General features: G+C 41.4%; 1 protein-coding gene across 2 annotated transcripts in view; it reads right to left on the minus strand.

Moving 5' to 3' along the window:
* The window catches only part of ASTN2 (astrotactin 2), a 600456-nt gene that overhangs the window by 133313 nt on the left and 446502 nt on the right, over positions 1-20641 (minus strand). For both annotated transcript variants that reach the window (XM_045074025.1, XM_045074024.1), the window contains exons 15-16: positions 14726-14859; positions 13060-13208 (exon numbers count right to left, since the gene is read on the minus strand). In XM_045074025.1, coding sequence (XP_044929960.1) covers positions 13060-13208; positions 14726-14859 — 283 coding nt within the window. The remainder of the gene's footprint in view (positions 1-13059; positions 13209-14725; positions 14860-20641) is intronic.

Consider the following 20641-nt stretch of genomic DNA (forward strand, 5'->3'; position numbering starts at 1 on the left):
TAATCAAAATGAAAAACAAAACTAAACCCAAAACAGGATGGATACATGTCCTCTACTCTGAATTACAGTTAACTAATACAAAACTATCCGTCTCTAGCATTTCCCTAGTGCCTGGAACCAACTATGGCATACGATAGATTGATCCATAATTATTAGTTAGCTAGAAATAAATTTAAAAATATGAGCCACTAGTGTCAAACTTAGCATGTGGAGAAAAGCCGTACCTACAAACATAATCATCAAGGCGGTTATCTATGTGGCTAATTCTGGGTGAGACATACGAGGAGAATTCAATCTCACTGACATTTGATTTTGCTCTCTCTTTAGGTTCAGTCAGCTGAGCGTGTTCACTGGATCTCAGTTTCAGTACCCCTGTTTCCTTGTGCTACAGGCCCAAAGCTCCCCCGGAGAGGTTCAGCTGCTGCAGAAGAGCCAGATCTGACCTTCCTAAGGTGTGATGCGTCATATGCACATGATGGCAGCACATCTGAACCCAATGCATAAAACAGGTCAACCCGCAGTCCCTGGCCCAGGATATAATCCAAGTAGCTCAGGGCTTACATTGTACCATGACTTCTGCCTTGAAAATAATGCTCAATCCTCCTCCACATCTGTAATAAAAAATTTTTATTTCTTTTTCATTACATATGCCTTCCCTTTCTTTCATTAAAATAATAATTGTAGTAGTAGTAGTAATGATAATTATCATCATCATCCTTCTCCCTTCAAGGATTCCTTGGAAGGTATCTCTACCAGGAGTAGAGATAAAGAACATGGACTTCTGAGCAAGAAAGAATTAGATTCAAATCCTAACCTCACTTAATAACTAGATATCCTAGGCAAGTGCTTCTGTCCCCATGAACCTTGAATTTCCTATCTGTGCTATAATGATAACTATTTTTCAGAACAATTCTGATGAGTAATATTCATACATGAGTCCTTGGTATATAAATGCTCCGCTGATGCTGGTTCTCTCTCCCTTTTGAACTTCCTACAACACCTGCAAAGTTCCTGGTGTAGAAAAGGTGCTTAATAAATGCTACTCCTCTTGCTTCATGCTTGCTTGGGCTCTCTTTATATTGGATATCTTTCTACTTCACTTGTGATTTGATTGTTTTGCTTTATGACTTCTGATAAGTGCATAATTTCTAGTTTTGGCACTAGGAATATAGCCTAGAATGAGATAGCTGAGGTGAGGTCCTCAGTCTTATACCATGTGCCCTTAGAAGTCTCCAGGCTCGGATTAGTCCACCAATTCCATCCCCAGTCTACATGAACTTCCTGCCATTGACCTTCTTTGCCCTGACTCATTCTATCATGTCTCTCAAGGTAAAGATTCGGGGTACATCTCTGGAGTCATGTAAGTTGAGATCAAGGGCTTGGGTTCACCTGACTCCAGACTCGCCAGGGAGAACTCAGTTATCCTGGCTTCTTGCCTCTAACTGATAATACACTGGCAGTGAGAAATGGGAAAACAAAAACAAAAACAAAAACGTAGATTAAATGATCAAAAGTCCAAAGTTCAATTCATGATCCCACTCTTCTTAGAAGTTGGACCTTCAACTACCAACTTCACAAGCCTGATCTTCAATTCCCTCACCTATAAATGGAGATAATTTCCTCCTACTTGGTAGGATTAATTTGTGGATAAGATAAGACACTAGATTTCAAGGTGGTTCAATTCGTCTTCCATTGAGCAGCCAGGGTAAAAAAAAAAAAAAAAAAATACATTCTTTAGCATGCCTTAAACAACTCACCATAATCTCACCCCTTCTGTTGTCTCCTTTACTTCTACCACTCAAAATTTAAACTCCAGCCACATCACCCTTTTATTCCTTCAGGCTATGGCACATGCTTTTCCCTATACCTGGAATATTCTCCCCACTCATTGTCCCCTCAATCTTCACTTCATCTCACTATTTCCTGCTCACACTTCAGGTCTTTAGGTGCCTACTATACATTTTACTAGGCCGTGGGGATGGAGTGATGAAAAAGAGGAACATAATTCTGCTTTGGAAGAGCTAATATTCTAGTGAGAAAAGTGAATGCTAAGCCCATCCCCCCAGTCAAAACGCATTCATTATAATTATAATAAGTGCTAGCAAGGGAATATTAAATGCTAAAAGTTCACATAATCAATGAGAGGGTCAAATAGGTTCTAAGGATTTAGATAAGTGACATTTAAGCTGAAATCTGAGTGTACAGACCCCAGTGGGAAGGAAAATTGGTGATATCAAGAATAGATAGAAGACTGGAGAAGGAGGTAAGAATAATTATTCATAACCTGGTAGGCCATGTCATTTTTTTTTCATTCGGTTAGAAGAGTTATGGAAAGCTCTTAAAGGTTTAAGTCAGGAGAGTAGTATTATAAATCAGGTATCTGTTCATCAAGTGTTAATTGAACATCCATGGTAAGCCAGGCACTGTGATAGGTACTGACTATGATCAAAAGTTGTATTTTGAAGGGTAGCTCTGGCTTTAGAGCTGAGAACTGAAAGGGATAAAAAGTGGCTAATATGAAAACTAATCAGAAGGTAGATGGATGGAGGAAGAGATGACGGTGGCTCACAACAGGCGGTAGGAAAGGAAGGAGTGTACTAAGAGACAACATTACAGGTCAATTATACCTCAATAAAGGTGGAAGAAAACACTGGAAATCAAAGCAAAATAACTTGGTTATGAATTGAATAGGAGGATGAACAAGAGAAAAGAATTGAACCTTGGAGTTCTGCTTCAAGGGATTCAGTTTACAGTGGTAGGAGTTACAGAGAGTAAATGAACACTGGGACAGGAGCACATCTGTGGGGAGATGGTAACAAGCTCAGTTTTGGATTGGTTGAGTTTGGACTGTTCGTGAGACATCAAACTGCACATGCCTTAGTTAGCTAGATATGGGTAGAGAGCTCAGAAGTATGAGGTGGAAATGCAAATGTAAGAGCAGAAAATGTACTGATTTTAACTATAGAGTGGATGTGGTAGCCTAGAGACAGTTTAAATTAAGAAGAGAAGATAGAAGACCAAGGTCTAAGGACTGTAAGATTTAAAGAGTAAACTGGAGGACCCAGCAAGGCAGGCTGAGTTAGAGTCAGAGAGGCTAGTAGAAAACCAGGAGCATGGGACCAAGGAAAGTAAGAAAAGCCAAGGTTTCAGAAGAGGATAGCCAACCCCAAAGAATGATTGAAAATATCAAGTAAGTTTACGACAAAAACAAAAAACAAAAACAAAAAACCAAGTCCTTGGACTTAATGACATGGGAGTCACAGACCTTTGCAGAGAAAAATATTTCAGTAACTTGGTGGTAGCAGGAGACAGAGTGAAGTGAAGGGAGGTGAGGAAGGAGTAGAAAGTAAAGAAATGGGGTCAACCACTACAGACTCTACTTTCAGAAGTATGTTTATTAAGAAGGGGAGAGAAACATATTGTATTGATCGTGTAAGATGGACCATTTTGTTTCCTTAGGAAGAAAAACCTATGAGCATATTTAAATTATGGTAAAAATAATCTACTGAAGGAAGAGAGACTGGGAATATAAAATACAGGGAGGTAATTAATAAGTAAAGTTTCCTAAGAATTTAGGAAATGCCATGTGAATAAATGAACTAATTCTAGAGAAGTAAAAGAGTGTCTCTTACCCTGTATCATGAGGGAAATGGAACAGTATGCAGAAAGGAGCATACAAATTTAAAATTGTTAGAGAGGGAAGTGGAAGTACTCCCTCTACTGTTTTCCCTGTGAATGAGGGAACAAGATCATCTGCTGAGAGAGGCGGGGAAAAGAGGGTGTCATGAGTTGAAAGATGGTTGAGAATAAAGTCAAGTGACAGAAGTCTAGTGGGATTGCGTGGTAGCATGAAGAGTCCAGCTGAAACTGGTGACAGATGATATACTGGTGACAAATATTCTCAACTGTGTGCTTTTCTCTAGCTGTTTGACTGTATGTACAAACAGCAGCAAAGAAGTAAGACCCAAAGAGCCGTCTTCTCAGCCAGTGGATGAGCTCCACATGGGAGGCTGATAGTCTCGAGTAAGATGGGTTGATCAGTACAATCAGAAGTGGGGCCAGAATCTCAAACAGTTGCCTCACTTCCTCTGGTCAGCCTTTACTGGTACCACTGGACTGATTCTGAAGCCCCTATTTTGTGCTCTTAGAGCATCTGAATGATCTCAACACCTAGCACGCTCGACTCTTGCTATATTCTATCTCTATCTGAATTGAGTAAAAGATCCCTAAGGACAGGAATCACACCTGTCTTACTACCCTTCCATGCCCAGCATGGTCTGCAGTACCTGGATCCCTGTAAGATCTCCATATACACCGATGGGATGAACAAGTGTACTTTATGAACTGTAAAATACTCTGATACAGAAAGCAGGCTGGGTGGCATATGGGAATGGAGAGAACTAAGACCCTCCAAGTACCTTTTCCCTTTGGAGGTGCTTGACTTTAGAAAGCTCTCATCCAAAAAGCAGCTGGAGTGACAGAAACATTTTCTGAGGACCTAATATCAGTTCCAGATGTTTGCAGTCATGTCGGTTTGTACCTCACCCTGTAAAACATATTTCCTTCATCCCCCCCGCCTCCACCACTCTAGCTGAGGGAATGAGGCCCAGTCTCCAATGACATCACCTTCCTCAAGCTGGTCCAGGGCCGGCAGAAGGCAGACGGGTGAGGGCCCCTCTAGATTCTCAGACAAAGGGTATGGCTAAGCCATGGCTCGCGCTGCTTGAGGAGCTATAAATAATTTCCCCAGTATTTTATCAACAGTTCCATAACAGCTGCTGCCCTCACGGTCCTCTCAGCTCCTAGGGAAATTGGGGCCATGCTGTCCCTTGCCTTCAGTTATTCCCCAACACAAATCCACCTCCCTAACTGTTTGCCTTTCCCTGAGAAGATCTTCAGTCTAAGGTCTAAGATGGCATGAGGTGCGTGTGGGTGGGGGTGTCTATCATTTGTAGATTAGACTTAATGGGAGCAGGGAGGAAGACGATACAGAATTGGTTGGGGTGGACAGAGGTGTCTTCTCACCATTCTGGACATCATCCTTGGCCCAGATAGATGACTCTAGATGAGCAGCTCATACCTAATTCAGTTCAGAGAGACAAACACAAGAGAAGATGGGGTGAGAAACAGAAGACACAGAGAGGGAGGAAAAAAAGGAGAGAGAGAGAGAGTGAGTCAGAAAGGACAGAGAAAGGAGGAGACCCAGACAAAAGCTGAGAGCTGGCAGAAGGGAAGCCTGGTATTGATCAGCTGGGGAACAGCCCAGCAGGCTCCCAGATGCCAGGGCAGAAAGGGGCACTGACCAGCTCCACATGTTGCTGCCTTCCATGAGGAGGTTGGGGGGATGGTGGAGAGGGCCTGCTGCCCCTGTGGGGGTCAAGAGAGTCCACTGGGCTTCCAGCCCTGAAACAAGTTGAAGTTGGAAAGCCCATGGTAAGACATAAGTCTCTGATTTTCAAAAGGTTAAAAAAAAAAAAAATTCCAGCAGATTACCAAAGAAAATGCAGGGGAGTGCGATGGGAGATTATGAGAGTGAGTGAGACCCTTCTGCTTCTTCCCTTCACTCTTCTGATCCTTCTAATCAGACTCAATGTCTGTGGTCCTACTCTCAACTTTCAGGGTTTATGGAAGCCAACATATATGAAAGTAGCCAAGAAGTGAGGAGTCTGAGGGGCTGCATTCCCTAGAAAGTCAGAGCCTTCCAGCTGCCATCAGGTGGCTAATTACTTCATCTTGCCCAGGCAGACAGATGACCTATATACCCTAGTTTCCCTCTGACTCTTGGTTATGTTTATTCTCAACAAGAGCATAGGATACTAGAGATAAGATGCACTGGGAGAAAGATGTCTGTATTTGGCAGAGAACGCAGGAAGAGAAACCAGAGTCTCCATTCTATCTCTAACTCTACCACTAACTCATCCTATGTGTGACCTCCAGGCAAGTCCCCACCCCTCCCCAGCTGGTTTCTTCATAAGTCAATCATGGGATTTGGCTTTATTAAATCTGCTGTGTCTCAGCCCCCACTTCATATTCCCACCCCCTGTCTCTACCCCTTCCCAAAAGGCTGAAACCTATGCCAATTGCTCTGATGAGGCCATGCGGGAGAACCAGACGTCTGTTTTTAATATCGATGACAGATTAGCATGTGGGGAATTTAGTCACCCCCCAAAACAAGCCCCATTTCTGCTCAAAACAACTGGAATAGGAGGCTACTTATGTTTGGCTTTCCCAATAGAGTCCCAGAACCGACAGTGCAATAGCTTCTCTGAAAGACACAGAGAGCGCCAAACTCAGGGATGGGGGGCAGGGAAAGAGCTAGTTCAAAAGGATGTTGAACAGATGGCAGCAATAAAGTGTGCGCGTTTGTGTGTGTGCAAGAGAGTGAAAGCGAGAAAGAGAGAGAACAAGTATGTATGCATGTAGATCTGTACATACACACGCTTGTGAGCCTGCAAATAAATAAACAATTCCAGCCCTGGACTCAGTTATTGGCAAAAATCCAGAGATCAAAGGAGAAAACCCACATTTCCCCTTTCTGGCCTCACCTGGCCAAATCTGTGAGTAATCCTCACTATTCTATCCAAAACAAGTTTTAAATACCTTGCTGTTTTCTTCCTAACATTTAATTTTCCTTTCATTTTATTTTAATTCATGGAAATGAGAAGTGACCAAAATTTATTAGTACCTATACTTTCCCAAGAACTATACTAAATTTGACCCTCAAGGCAACTTGTTAAGTGAGTGTTATCTCTCCCATTCCATGGATAAGGAAACCGAGACCTAGAAAAGATTATGACTACCCCTAGATCTCTCCGTGCTGAGTGGTGGAAACTGAAAGCAGAAGTCATGTTTTTTCAAAGCCCATATTCCCTCATAGACTTATAACTTCTAAGATAAAACTCAATCAAGTGAACAGATTTACTTATTTATTTATCTGGACTGTATTTCCTTGTTTCAGAGAGAGAGAGAGAAAGAAAGCAGGGGGTGGGGCAGAGGGAGAAGAAGAGAATCTCAAGCAGGTTCCTGGTGAGCATGGAACCTACTGATCCCATGGACACAAGATCACTACCTGAGCCAAAATCAAGAATCGGGCATCCAACCAACTGAGCTGCCCAGGCCCCCCTGTGCTGAAATACTTAAATATGGGCTGAGTGAACTTTTTAGATGTCTGAGACATGGTAAAGATGGTATAGTGGCAAAAATAAATAAATAAATTTTAAAATGTGGGTTTTGCTTCAGATGGGTACCCCCAATCATCCATAGCCTCAGTTGATCATCATACTTTTCAGAAGCCTTATGATGTATTCAGCTAGCCTGTAGGGCTACATAAGACCCTCTTAGGTCACACAGCACTTAAGGAGCTAATGTCATAGTCGTACACTTAAGATAACTATATCTATATATCTATATACTTATATATACAAATGTAGATTTCAATAGCTACCCATAGACCAATTCATTCAACTTTGAAAATCTATGTATGCCAGGCCTTGCGGGAGGATTGCAAGTCCTAAAGACACAAGGCCATTGCCCTTTAAAACTGCCCTTTAAAAAATTTAAGCATTGAGCAGTGGAAAGAATGAAAGTCAAGTCATACAAGAAAGGATTACAATCTGTAAAGATGGAGGTAGCTATGTCATCACCTTCAAACTTTTGAAAGAAGAAGAAAAAGAGGTGATATCTGTATGGGGTGACCTCAGTATATTACCTAAAAATAAGTAAATTTTATCTCTATTAAAAAAAATAAAAAAGGTAATGCTTGGATCAGAGCTCTGGTTCCTGGGTAATCAAGAGAAACAAGAGGAAATCAAGAGGATTTCCATTTCTGGATTAGATGGAGAAACAGGGACTAGATTAATTTCTCCAACTTCCGAGACAAAGAAATTAACAAAGAAAAGAGAATAGTACTTAAAAAAAAAAGTTCATACTGGAATTCAGGCAACAAAGGACAGAACAGAGATGCTGAAAGATGGGAAACAAATTATGTGAGCCCTAAAATTTCCCCAGATTATTGCTTTTAAAGGGTTTCTAGGTCATGGTGCAGAGAGAGGGATATTATAGATATACTCATGTACAATTCTCTACACTGGGAAGACAAGAGTTCTCAGTCTGGAGAGACCACAATGACTGTAGGGATAGAGGAATGAAGAAGAGAGAGCTACACAAAGAGAAAACTGAAGAGATCTGTGGAGGGTCCTGTTTCGATATTCAGCACAATACAGACTGATGAATTTTAAGTGAGGAAACTACCACCTCAAGAGGATTAGATGGAACAGTGCCAAGTGCTCATGTAGGGGCCAAAAATAGTGCCTGTTCCTACCAGTCATACTGGAAAATCTCATAATTCACAGGCCATTGTGTGGAGCACATAGAAAGGTCTAGCCTCAGTAGTAGGAAATAATTAGCCCTAGACTAAACACTGCTCTGGCTCCACCTAACAAATCTTAAAAGTGAGACCCAAAAGAATAAATCTATTTCCAAGAAACTTAACTGTGTCCCAGAACAGAGTTCAAAAATATTTATAGGAATACAAAAATACCCAGCACCCAACAAGGAAAAAAATCAAAATGTCTGGCATTCAGTCAAAAATTACCTGGCATATAAAGAAGCAGGAAAATGCAATCCATAACGAGGAGAGAAACCAATCCATTTAAACCGACCCAGACGTTAGAATTAGCATATAAAGACATTAAAACCCTTCTGACTCCATTCCATATGTCAAAAATGTTAAGGTGTGTGATATATTAACAAGATCCAAATTGAACTTCTAAAGATGAAAATTATAATGTCTGAGATGAAAAATTCACCAGATGGGGTTAACAACAGGGTAGACTTTGCAGAAGGTACTGAAGACACAGTGCTAGAAACAAATAAAGAAGAAATAATTAGATAAAATTAAAAAAAAAAAGAATCACTTCACATGGGCAAAAATACATGTAATTGGAATCACTGAAGGAGAAGAAGGATGGTCAGGAAGAAAAAAAAAAATATATATATATATATATATTTTTTTTTAATAATGGCCCCCAAATTTCCAAATATGATAGAATTACAAATCCATACAATCAAGAAACTCAATGAACCTCAAGCACAAGAAAAGAATACAATTACTCAAAATTGATATTAAACAGAAGATCTTACAAGGAACCACAGGACAAAAATGGTATGTATGTACAGGGCAACAAAGACAGGAATAAAGCAGATTGTTCTCAATGCAAACCATGCAACCAAGACAGAGGAGCAACACTTTTAAATTACTAAAAGAAAAGTCTGTCAAGCTAGAATTCTGTACCCAGCAATAACTTCTAAAAGCAAAAGCTGAAAGAATCAATCACTAATAGATCTAAAATACAAGCAATAGAAAAAGACATTCTTCAGACAGGACAATGAAATCACATGAAAATAGGTACGTGAAGGAATAATGAGCAGCAAAAATGGTAACTACCTGAGTAAATACATAAAATTGTTTTTCTTAAAAAGTAAAATTAATTTTCTTAAAAAAATAGTTTTCTTATTAAACATCTTTTAAAATATAATTTATTATTTAGGGAAAAACAGTAACAGAATTATGAAACACACACACACATATATAATGCAAAATATATGACAATACAGTAAAGGCTAGGAGGAGAAAAATAAAAGTATACTATTATAAGGTTCTCATACTATAAAGTGGTATAATAGCTTTAAAGGTATACTGTCATAAGTTGGATATGCATAGGTAAACACTAAACCAACCACTAAAATAAAATTTTAAAACATTCATAGTTAATAAGTCAACCAAAGAGATAAAATGGAATCATAAAAACACTCAATCCAAAAAAAAAAAAAAAGATAGAAAAAGAAAAAAAAGGAGCAAAGAAAGATGGGACAAGAGAAAACAAGTAGCAAGACGATAAACTTATATTGACTACAAAAATAACACGTTAAATATGAACAGTCTAAATATAGTCCAAAGTTAAATGTAATAATATCAGACAGGATTAAAAAAATTAAAAAGATCTACAGATATGTTGGCTATAAGAAATACATTTTAAATATAAAGACACAAATAATGCAAAAGTAAAAGAATGGAAAATTTTAGAACCATCTAACGCTAATTGGAAGAAAGCTGGAGTCGTTGTATCAATACCAAGACAGATTTTAGAGCAAGTAACAAGGATACAGACAACATTTTCACAGTAATAAAGGGATCAATTCATCAAGGGGATCTAGTGTTTCTAAATGTTTGTGCCCTTAATAACAGAGCTTCAAAATACATGGAGTAAGAACTGATAGACCTATAGAAAGAAACAGGTAAATTCAGAATTATTGTCAGAGGTTTCAATACCACTCTCTCAAGTATTGATACAACAAAACAGAAGATCAGAAAGCGTTTAGAAGACTTGAGAAACATAACCAGTTTGATCTGGTTGGCATTTATATTATTATCCCATTCACAAAGAGAAGAATATATGTTCTCTTAAAATGGACAGGCCAGATTCAGGTCCATAAAAGCAATCTCATTAGATTAAAAATGATTACAGTCATAAAAATTAAGTTCTTTGACATTGTGAAATCAAACCAAAATGCAAGAGCAAAAAGATGTTTGTAAAATTCCCAAATATTTGGAAAATAAGTACCGTTAAATAAATTACAGTAAAGAACCCATAAATCAAAGAAGAAAACAAAAGGGAAATTAAAATGTATTTTGAACTGAATGAAGATGAAAATGAAAACTTAACTTATCAAACATAGGTAAACCACTAAAGCAGTAGTTAAGGGGAATACTTATATTACAAGAAAAATGTCAAATCAACAACTTCACCTGCTACATTAAAAATCTGGAAAAAAAGAGGAGTGAACTAAATCCAAAGTCGGCCAAAGAAAAGAAATGACAAAGATCCCAACAGAACTCAGTGAAACAGAAAACAATAGTGAAAACTGATGAAATGAAAGCTGATTGGTTTGAAAAGGTAAATAAATTACATAACCTTCTATTCAGATCAGTCAGAAAATAAAAGAAAGATAAGTTAAACTACCAAAATCCAGAATGAGACAGCGATATTACTACACTTTTCACAGATATTAAAAGAATAATTATAGAATGTTACAAACAACTTCTTGCCAGTAAATTCTGTAACTTATATGGCAAATTCCTTCAAACATACAAGTCTCGACCTGAATAAGTCTGTATCTAATCAGACAATTAAACTGGTAGTTAAAACCTTCTGACAGGGAAAACTCTAAACCCAGATATTTTACTGGTGAATTCTACTAAATAATTAAGGAAGAAATATTATTAACTCTACCCAAATTCTTTTAGAAAACAGAAAAGGGGGGAAATATTTTGCAATTTACTTTCTGTGGCCAGAATTGACCCTGATCATGAAAACAGATAAAAGAATCACAAGAAAACTCAGAATCTCTCACAAACACAGATGCAAAAATTCTAAACAAAATTTTAACACATCATATCCAACAACGTATTAAAAGAGGATAATGCATCATGACCACATGGGATTTATTTACTCTGGGAATGTAAGTTTTTTTATCATTTGGAAATCGGTCAATGCAATTTATGACATTTTTAATGCAATTTGCCATATTAAACAAACTAAGAAACATAAATTGTATGATCATTTCAATAGACTCAGAAAATTCAAAATCCACTTCTAATTAAAACAAAACAAAAATCTCTCAGCAAACAAACATTCAGTCTTTCGTCATTAAGTATGATGGTACCTAAAGAACGAGCAGCACTGTGCTGGGAGTATAACCTGATTGTAAAGCCTGGCTTTACCAGATACTGGTTGTAGGACTTTGGGAAAGTCACACACCTCTTTGGGACTCACTTACTTGATCTCTAAAACCAGGCGAAGTTAGAAATCTGCAGAGCAAAGTTAGAAAAATAACGGCACTTGTTCCTTTGCCCCTCATTCTCCATAATCAATTTCAACAACTATCCATGCACACAAATACTTCCACAGAACTAAGGTTTATGGGTAAGGGATTATATTATAGCACCTGGGTGAAGCACAAAAAGTAGGAAAACCTATGGTAAGCAGGTTAAGAAAGACAGATCCACTATCCTAATCCTCCCTGTGGAAGGAGAGAGAAGTGTGTGCCTGACTTCCCTAGAAACCCTGCAGCTGCCCTGTTCTAGCACCTGGCCAACACCCTTGGATATAGGTGGCTCCCAGCAGACTCTTAAGATGCTAGGCCCCCAGCTAGGACCACCAGCTATTCAGGCTCCAGAAGCTTTCATGGCACCAGGCTCCCATGAACTCAGGTTCCCAACCCATCCTGGTGCCTGCCAGTTCCAACAGGCCCAGGGGGTGTCGCTGTGGCCTGGGCTCCCCTTGGCCCCAGTGCCAGACTAACTACCACAGACCCAGATTCCCAGGCTGCCTTAAAGCAACACCACCCCCCCCCACAGACTCCAGCTCCAGGACGACATAGCTTCTTGGCTATGTCCGACATCAGAACTTCTCTCAGACATTCTCAGACTTTCTCCTCAGGGAGAGCCCTCAGGAGTTACAACCTAGCGGAACTCTCTTAAAAGTCCCTTTTCTCATCTCATCATGATCCAGTGTGCCTGAATCATTTCCAAATCCCTCTTCCTCAGCACTGAATACGAAACCATCTCACTAGAGATAACAGGTCTCACTCTCACTAGAAAAGGCAATTCCTTCATTTTCTTGACTTCAGTCCTAGAGAGAATATATTTCAGATTCAGGTATTCAAATATGTGACATCTATGCCTTTCCAAGCAGAAAAGGTTAAATCCTCTTCTGAATTAACTAACCCTTTGATCATGGACTTTGAGGGTTGAACTCAGAGAATCAGAAAGTTTTTCAGTTACAATTTACTATCATTCCCTACTGAAAACCATAAACAAACAAACAAACAAAAAGAACCCCAGAGTACTGGGCATCAGGTGACCATCACTAAACAATGAAACCTCAAATGCCTTCCCGTGTCAGATGAGACTAAGTCTCCAAAGTCATTTGGAAAATCCATTTCTCTCCTCTGTCTCACTATCCTAACAAAATGGGAAGTCACGGGCTTCCTACTTACCTGTGTAGAGGTCCGTATCTGTGTACTCATCCACTTTCTTGTGCTGCAGAATATAGTCCGAGACCTTGGTCCCAATTGCTGGCTGAACGTCCACCCACTCCAAGGAGACAACCGTGCTGGATGGCTCTACTGTTGGGGACAGACGAAGCCTAGAAAGGGTGACAGGGAAAGCTGGTTGTTCTCTAGCAGTATGGTCTGCTCCCTCAAAGAGCCTGCATATCTCAAGATGAAAAGCCCAGGATTCAGGCTCACGTCCTGTTTTGACCCACCAACAAGCCTTTGTATGGACGCTGGCAATTCATTATACCTCTTTCAGCCTCCCCTTCCTTGTCCATAAAGCAGGGTTGAGAAGAGTTACCTTTCAGGATCAATGTGGGATCCAATAAATTAATCCAAGCCCATAATACATGCTCACAGAAAACTGATTAACTTTCCATTTGTCTAAACTGTATTCTCAGCAGTGCTTCATCATCAATTAAATTGATGATGCCTTCAAACACAGTAGCCTCAACCCTCTTGTCATTCTTTCCAATCCAATAGAGCAGTCACTCTTTAATATCCTTAAATCAATACTTCCTCAGAGAGGGTCGGAGTCCCAGAATATCCTTTTACATGCTAAGACAGAGCAGAATGATTGAAGGTTATAACTGGAAAGATGCTTCGAGGCTGGGACGTGCAATCACCTCATTTCAAAGATGGGAAAGTAAGGCCCAGAAAAGGAAAATTATTTGCAAAAAATCACCCAGCAAGTTGGGGACAGAACCATGATGGTAGTAATTTTGCTTTGCTTATACCCAGCCCAGATTCCTTCTCTGTTTCCACTACACATTATAGTACCTCTTCAAGAACTATCTTACAGTGTAATCTCCCCAACACACACACAGAGGGGTGTTAAAGGACTCTGGTCCCTCCATATTGGCTCCTGCCTCACTCGCCTATGCTCCTCGCAGCATTGTCTGTCTTAACCCTGCTCCATCAGTCCAGATGGCCTCCTTTACTGTCCTCAAATGGTTCATTTACTCAGGGATTTCACATGGGCTCTTCCGTTTGCCTGAACCATGACTGGTGCCATTTGTCATCTGGAAAACTACTCCCATTTAGGTCTTTTTAGAGAGACTTCCCTAACTCCCTCCCCTCCAGCGAACACCTATTCTTCTCTCTTCCAACACTTCTTTTTTTCTTTCATATTTTTATCAACTTTTTAAACTGTATCATTTTTTCCTGTTTTTGCCCAGCTGTCCCCTCACTAAATGGTCAACTCCCCAAGTGCACAGACTATCTTGCTCACTGATGAATTCTCAGTGTCTGACACATAGCAGGTATTCAAAAATTATGTGTTGAATGAATAAATGAAATGACATTTCTTTGAAAAGGTTCTACATTCTCTTTTTCTCAGTGGCCCCAATTTCCACCAGTAGTCAGTGCCCAGTAAACCCGTTCTGAACAGATGAGTGAAGAAGTAAACATAAACCCAGGGCATCATTTAAAAAAGCAGATTTGTATTCTGCCAAAACTTCCTGCTTTCTCAAAGAGGTAGGTTCCAGAGACTTTAGGGATCTGGTGACATGCTCTGGAAACAGAAGCAAGTCATGGCCTGGGCTGGAAGGATAGAACTGTGAGTCCATGGAAAAGGGTGGCCAAAGGAAGAGGGACCATACATACGTACACGGGCTGCGGGAGGGGGCTGCAGTTGGGGAGCCCATTGGCATCAAAGGCGCTGAGGTCACATCTGCACCAGTCATCGATTACGTCCCCTTTCCCCGAGCACCAGTAGGAGCTCATCAGTGCACTCTTGAAGGCCTGGAAAAAAGGAGGGCAGAAGAGATGATGATGACCATGGTGGAGATATTCAGAGTGAAGGTCCCAGCAACCATGACAGCAGCTGACCCAAACTTCACAGCGATCCACCTAGGCACAGGACACCAACTCCTGCCCAAACACCTAGCACTCTACCACCAGGTTCTCCCATTCTGGACCATTCTCTCCCCAGTAGCCGGAATGATCATTGAGGCAGGACGGTAGCAGCAGCAATGACTGAAAACCTCCTCTGGGGCCTGGTACTCTACCTGAATTAACTTTAATTTTCTCCACTCCCGTGCAATAGGTATTATCATTATTATCATCATTTCCCCTTCTACCAATTAAGACACATGGAGGTAACTGGCCTGAGGGTCACAACCAGTAAAGTGATGGTGCTGGGATCTGAGGAAAGCAGTGTGGCTCCAGAAACTCCCTCAAACTCTTTTTTTTAAATTGAAGTATAATTAACAGTGTCATAGTAGTCTCCAGTGTACAATAGGAGTATTCAATGATTCTATATACGACTCTGTGCTTTCATACCAAGTGTAGTCACTGCCTCTTGCTGTGCTGACCACACGCCTCCCTGCATAGAAACCTTCAGAGGTTCCTCGTGGCTCCCAGAATACAGTCTAAGCTTCTTACTTGAGCTCCTGACCACTTCTACAGCATCATCAGTCACCACTCTAATTTTTCCTTGCGTGTCAGCCCCTCCAACCTCATGCAACTACTAACATTCCCACCAACAGTAAATTCCTGCTTATGGAAACTGCGCTCTAAATTAGGACAACAGATGCTTCTGTAAAGGGCCAGATAGCAAATAATTTTGGCTTTGTTGCCAGGTAGTCTCTGCCACAGTTACTTAGCTCTGCCCTTGTAGCATGAAAGCGACATAGATAATACTTCAGATGAATGGGCATGATTGGGTTCTGATAAAATTTTATTTATAAAGACAGGAAGCAGGCTAAGTTTGGTCTAGGTCCACCGTTTGCTGACTCCTGCTCTAAATGATGATCAACATTCAATTAATGGCTTTTTTCATTAAGTTCAGTTAGCTACTGTATAGTACATTATTAGTTTTTGATGTAGTGTTCAATGATTCATTAGTTGCATGTAATACCCATCACAACACATGCCCTCCGTAATACCTATGCCCAGTTAATCCATTCCCCTACTAAAAACAAAACAAAAAAGTCCTAACATTCTATATAATTGCAATGTGTCTCATTGTCTTTCAAAAAAAAAAAAAATCTTTTCTCCCTGCTGGAATATTCCCTGCCTCCCTTTCTTATCCTCCATTTCACTCTCCTGGTCTTAAATGATACATGCCTTTGCTCCAGGAATCCGACACCTTGAGTTCCTTAAGCCTTGAACCACGCTCCTCTCCTGGACATCATAACACACTAGACCACGCCTACTGTCCCATTCTCTTGCCTGTCTCATTCAACAGATTCTGCTCACACCAAGGGTACAGGCCAGGCCTTATTCCAGCAAGTATTCTCAGAGGACTTGGCACAATTATCCAGTCAATATTTACTGAATAAATAAATGGACATTGAAAAACATCATTAGGCTCATGCTCGGGTTCAGGTGTGCGTCATGCTTTAGTCACTCCATTTATGCTGATGTTCAAGGCACTGGGATTCAGAATGTTTGACAGACCTTTCTTTGAACTTAGGGACATTAGAGAATATTGATCTCTTACCCCTTTATCAGGTAACAAACCCTAGGTCCTTTCTTTTTCTTTTATGTTTATTGCTGTGTACTTTTTTTTTTTTTTTAAGATTTTATTTATTTCTTTGACAGAGATCACAAGTAGGCAGAGCAGCAGGCAGAGAGAGAGGAGGAGGAAGGCTTCCCGCTAAGCAGAGAGCCCGATGCGGGGCTCGATCCAAGGACCTTGGGATCATGACTGAGCCGAAGGCAGAGGCTTCAACCCACTGAGCCACCCAGACGCCCCGCTGTGTACTTTTTAAATGAGAGTTTCATACTGCCTATATCCAAGGATACCTGGTTAGCCAGGTGTCACTTTTTCCCTCCGCCATTGTCAAGTCTCAGGTGTAACACATTTGTGCAAAGTGGGTCTGGGATCAACATCCTTAGCGACCCAAAACACAGATGTAGGGGGAGGTGTGTATCAAGAATGCTGTTACAGCAACGCACCCAGCCATCTTGAAAATGTCTTGCTTCAATAATGTTTGGGCAGATATGCAATGATGTGGAATGAACAAGAGGGTATTATGCTAAGTGAAATAAGACAATTAGAGAAAGACAATTATCATACGATCCCTCTGATATGAGGAATTTGAGAGACAGGACAGGGGGTCGTAGTGGGTAGGGAGAGAAAAAATGAAACAAGATGAGACCAGGGAGAGAGACAAACCATAAGAGACTCTAAATCCTGGGAAACAAACTGAGGGTTGTGGGCCGGGGAGGTGGGGGTGGGGGAGAGGGTGGCTGGCTTATGAACACTGGGGAGGGTATGTGCCATGGTGAGTGCTGTGAAATGTATAAGCCTGATGACTCAGACCTGTACCCCTGGGGGAAATAATACATTATATGTTATTTTTTTTTAAATGTGAAAAAAAAAAAAAAGTGGGCAGAACAGACCCAAGGACACCCCTCCTTCCAGCCTCTGACCACCCTCCAACCTCTTCCAGTCACAACCTTCAGAACCATCTGCTCAGCCATTCTCTATCTCCAGGACCAGCCAACACTATATTCTGAGCTTCGCTCCTCATTGCTGGTCAAATACGAGTTCCTAGACTCGTCAGTTACTGCACCAACGTGCAGGCTGTCATTAACTACCTGGTCAACCTGCGTCTGTGGGCCTCCGACACCTACCTCCCTCTGGGCTTCTCTTTCCACCTCGACAATGTGGCTCTGGAGGGGGTGGGTCACTTCTGTGAGTTCACTGAGGAGAAACGCAAAGGTACCGAGCATCTCTTGAAGGTGCAATACCAGCCCAGCAGCTGCGTCCTCCTCCAAAACATTCAAAAGCCTTCCCAGGATGAGTGGAGTAAAACTCTAGTGCCGCAGAAGCCACGGTAGTTCTGGAGAAGACGCTGAACCAGGCCCTTTTGGAGCTGAAAGCCCTGCGTTCTGCCCAAGAGGCTCCCAGCTTGGGGACTTCCTGGTGAACCACTTCCCAGATGAGGAGGTGAAACTCATCTAGAAGATGGAGACCACCTGACTCACCTTGTGGTTCTGCTGCCCCGCCCCTCCCCCACTGGGCTGGGCTCCTATCTCTTTGAAAGGCTCACCCACAAGCACAACTAGAAGCCTCTGGAGCCCTGCAGCCTTCGAGGACCCTCCATGGCACTGCACCCCCCCCCACCCCTGCAGGGGCTTCACCCTACGCCTCAACCTGTGGTTCCTCTCCCTGTGGCCACCAGGCAGCTTTTTAACCACCCCAGATCCCTTTCCCAAACTGTGGGCCAAAAGGAAACAAGAAAGGTTTTTAGAGGAAAAAAACAAAAGAGAATGCTATTGCGTGAGGAGCCTTCACCACTTTTCTCTCAGTGCCCCGATAAGGAAGCTCCAATATGCCCGCTGAATGAATAAGTGATCTCATTTCTCCTGAATTAAGTGTAGTGACGAAAGACATTTAAAAAAGAATTATAATAAAAGCTAATGCTCATGAAGCACCTATTACACAAGTGTAGATGCTTTAAGGCCATTAAAAAATTAAATTAAAAATCATGGTCTTCATTTACAGGTATAAGAACTAGGAATTAGAGCAGTGAAACGATTTTCCCCAGATGGCACAGCAATCCAAGTACTGGAAGCAGAATCCCAACCCAGATCTCTGTGACTCACAAACACGGGCCTTTTCTGTTAAACCATGTGAGGCAGTGGGGGAGACCCCAAGTAAGGCTGCCAGATTCTGTAAATACAAATACAGGAGGCCTAGTTAAAATCAAATGTCAAGTGAACAAGTTTTTTTTTTTTTTAAGATTTTATTTATTTGACACACAGAGAGAGATCACAAGTAGACAGAGAAGCAGATAGAGAGGGGTAAGTAGGCTCCCCGCTGAGCAGAGAGCCCGATGCGGGGCTCCATCCCAGGACCCTGAGATCATGACCTCAGCCGAAGGCAGAGGCTCAAACCACTGAGCCACCCAGGTGCCCCAAGATTTTTTTTTTTTTTTTTTAATTTAAGTACATCTCTTTCAGTGTTTGCATAAAGTATGTAGGCCAGAGTCTGGCACAGAGTCATAGCACTATTCCTACCACAAGCCAGAACCTATGTTGGAAACAAACGTCTGTTATTCAGCACTGGGGGGGGGTCCCATGACGACAGACACCAAATGGGATCGCATGAGGTCATGCTGACTGATGGATCTTCCTCTCCCTCCACATGCAGGTTCCCCTTGACTAAAATTAACGTGCAAAATGGCTCATGGCTTAACATTCTGTAACCTCTCCAGGCAGCACTAAGGGCTTAATACTATGTTGGTGAAATCCAGGGCCGTGGGTGAAAGTGACCCAGATGGTAAGAGACCGCTTTGACTCTAGCAAGGAGAGGAGAGAGAACATCCTGTTTTGTGTATGTGCTTTTGTTTTTGTGTGAGTGTATGTTTTGTAATCAATAGTCGCTTGAGCTTGTGGAAAACAAAACAGGAAATCTCTCTGGACTCTGTGAGTTTCACCATCCAAGCTGCTCTTGGGAAGAAATCCTGCCTGGGAGTCTCCACATCTACTGGCTCTTTCCCAGGCCAAGAGGAACAGAATGGGGACTGGTGCAATGGCCAGGCAAACCCTGGAGAGAGCACAAACACACCCTGATAAAAGGCCTACATCAAAGCAGGGGCCCTGGCTAGGCGGCAGAAGCCAGCATTGTGTCACGGCAGGATCACTCTTTCCTTCTGTCTCCAGCCCTTGCAACATCCCATCTTGAATCCAATTAGATCCCAGGGGAGGAGAATCATAGAATGTTCCAACTCCAAGGGACTCTGTAAATCATCTAATCTAATCCATTGGGCAGATCAGAGACAGTGGCTCAGAAAGGCTCGTGGGCTGGCCCAAGGTGAGAGAGCAACTTTGTGATGAAATGATTCTATTCCTCCATTTAATCCTAAAATTACCCTTGGAGATGGATGTCCGATCCCCATTCGCAAGTAAGAGTGGAAGAGGAGCGACTTGAACCGAAGTCCATCTGAATCCTGGCACCCTGGACCTTCCTGGGTCACACAGGAATAATAAATGCCAAGATTTCATCCAAAACATCCTTTTCAGCTGGTCTGTTTGGATCATGTGCTCATGTGTTTTTTGTGTGTGTCCATGAGTGCGTATGCATGTGTGTGTGTGTGTGTGTGTGTGTGTGTGTGTGTTCTCAGAGGAAAATGAAACCCTACACTGGAGGCATTGTTGACTCCTGGCTTTGGAGTCCGTGAAGGGACTTAAGAAACAAATGCTGTACTTAAACAAGGGTAAGGACTGCATTTGCATGATCATTGGTTTTCATAACAAAGAAATGCTTCCAACTTCTTGCTAATTAGCTAGCAAACCAAACTGGTCAGGAGGAGAAAACAGCCACAAAAATGTTAAGCAATCAAAATAAACTAGGATTTATTTCTGACTGGATGGTTACTTCCCTATTTGAACTTGCCTAGTTTAAATTATTGCGTTACTCCTTTCTTTAAGCCTTAGTTTCTCCATCTGTAAAATGAGGACAAGAAAGATGTATTTTTTTTTAAAGATTTTATTTATTTATTTGTCAGACAGAGATCACAAGTAGGCAGAGAGAAAGGGGGAAGCAGGCTCCCTGCTAAGCAGAGAACCC

Source organism: Mustela putorius, unplaced genomic scaffold, assembly GCF_011764305.1.
Source record: "Mustela putorius furo isolate JIRA1106 unplaced genomic scaffold, ASM1176430v1.1 tig00537301_pilon_pilon_pilon, whole genome shotgun sequence".
NCBI classification, from domain to species: domain Eukaryota; kingdom Metazoa; phylum Chordata; class Mammalia; order Carnivora; family Mustelidae; genus Mustela; species Mustela putorius.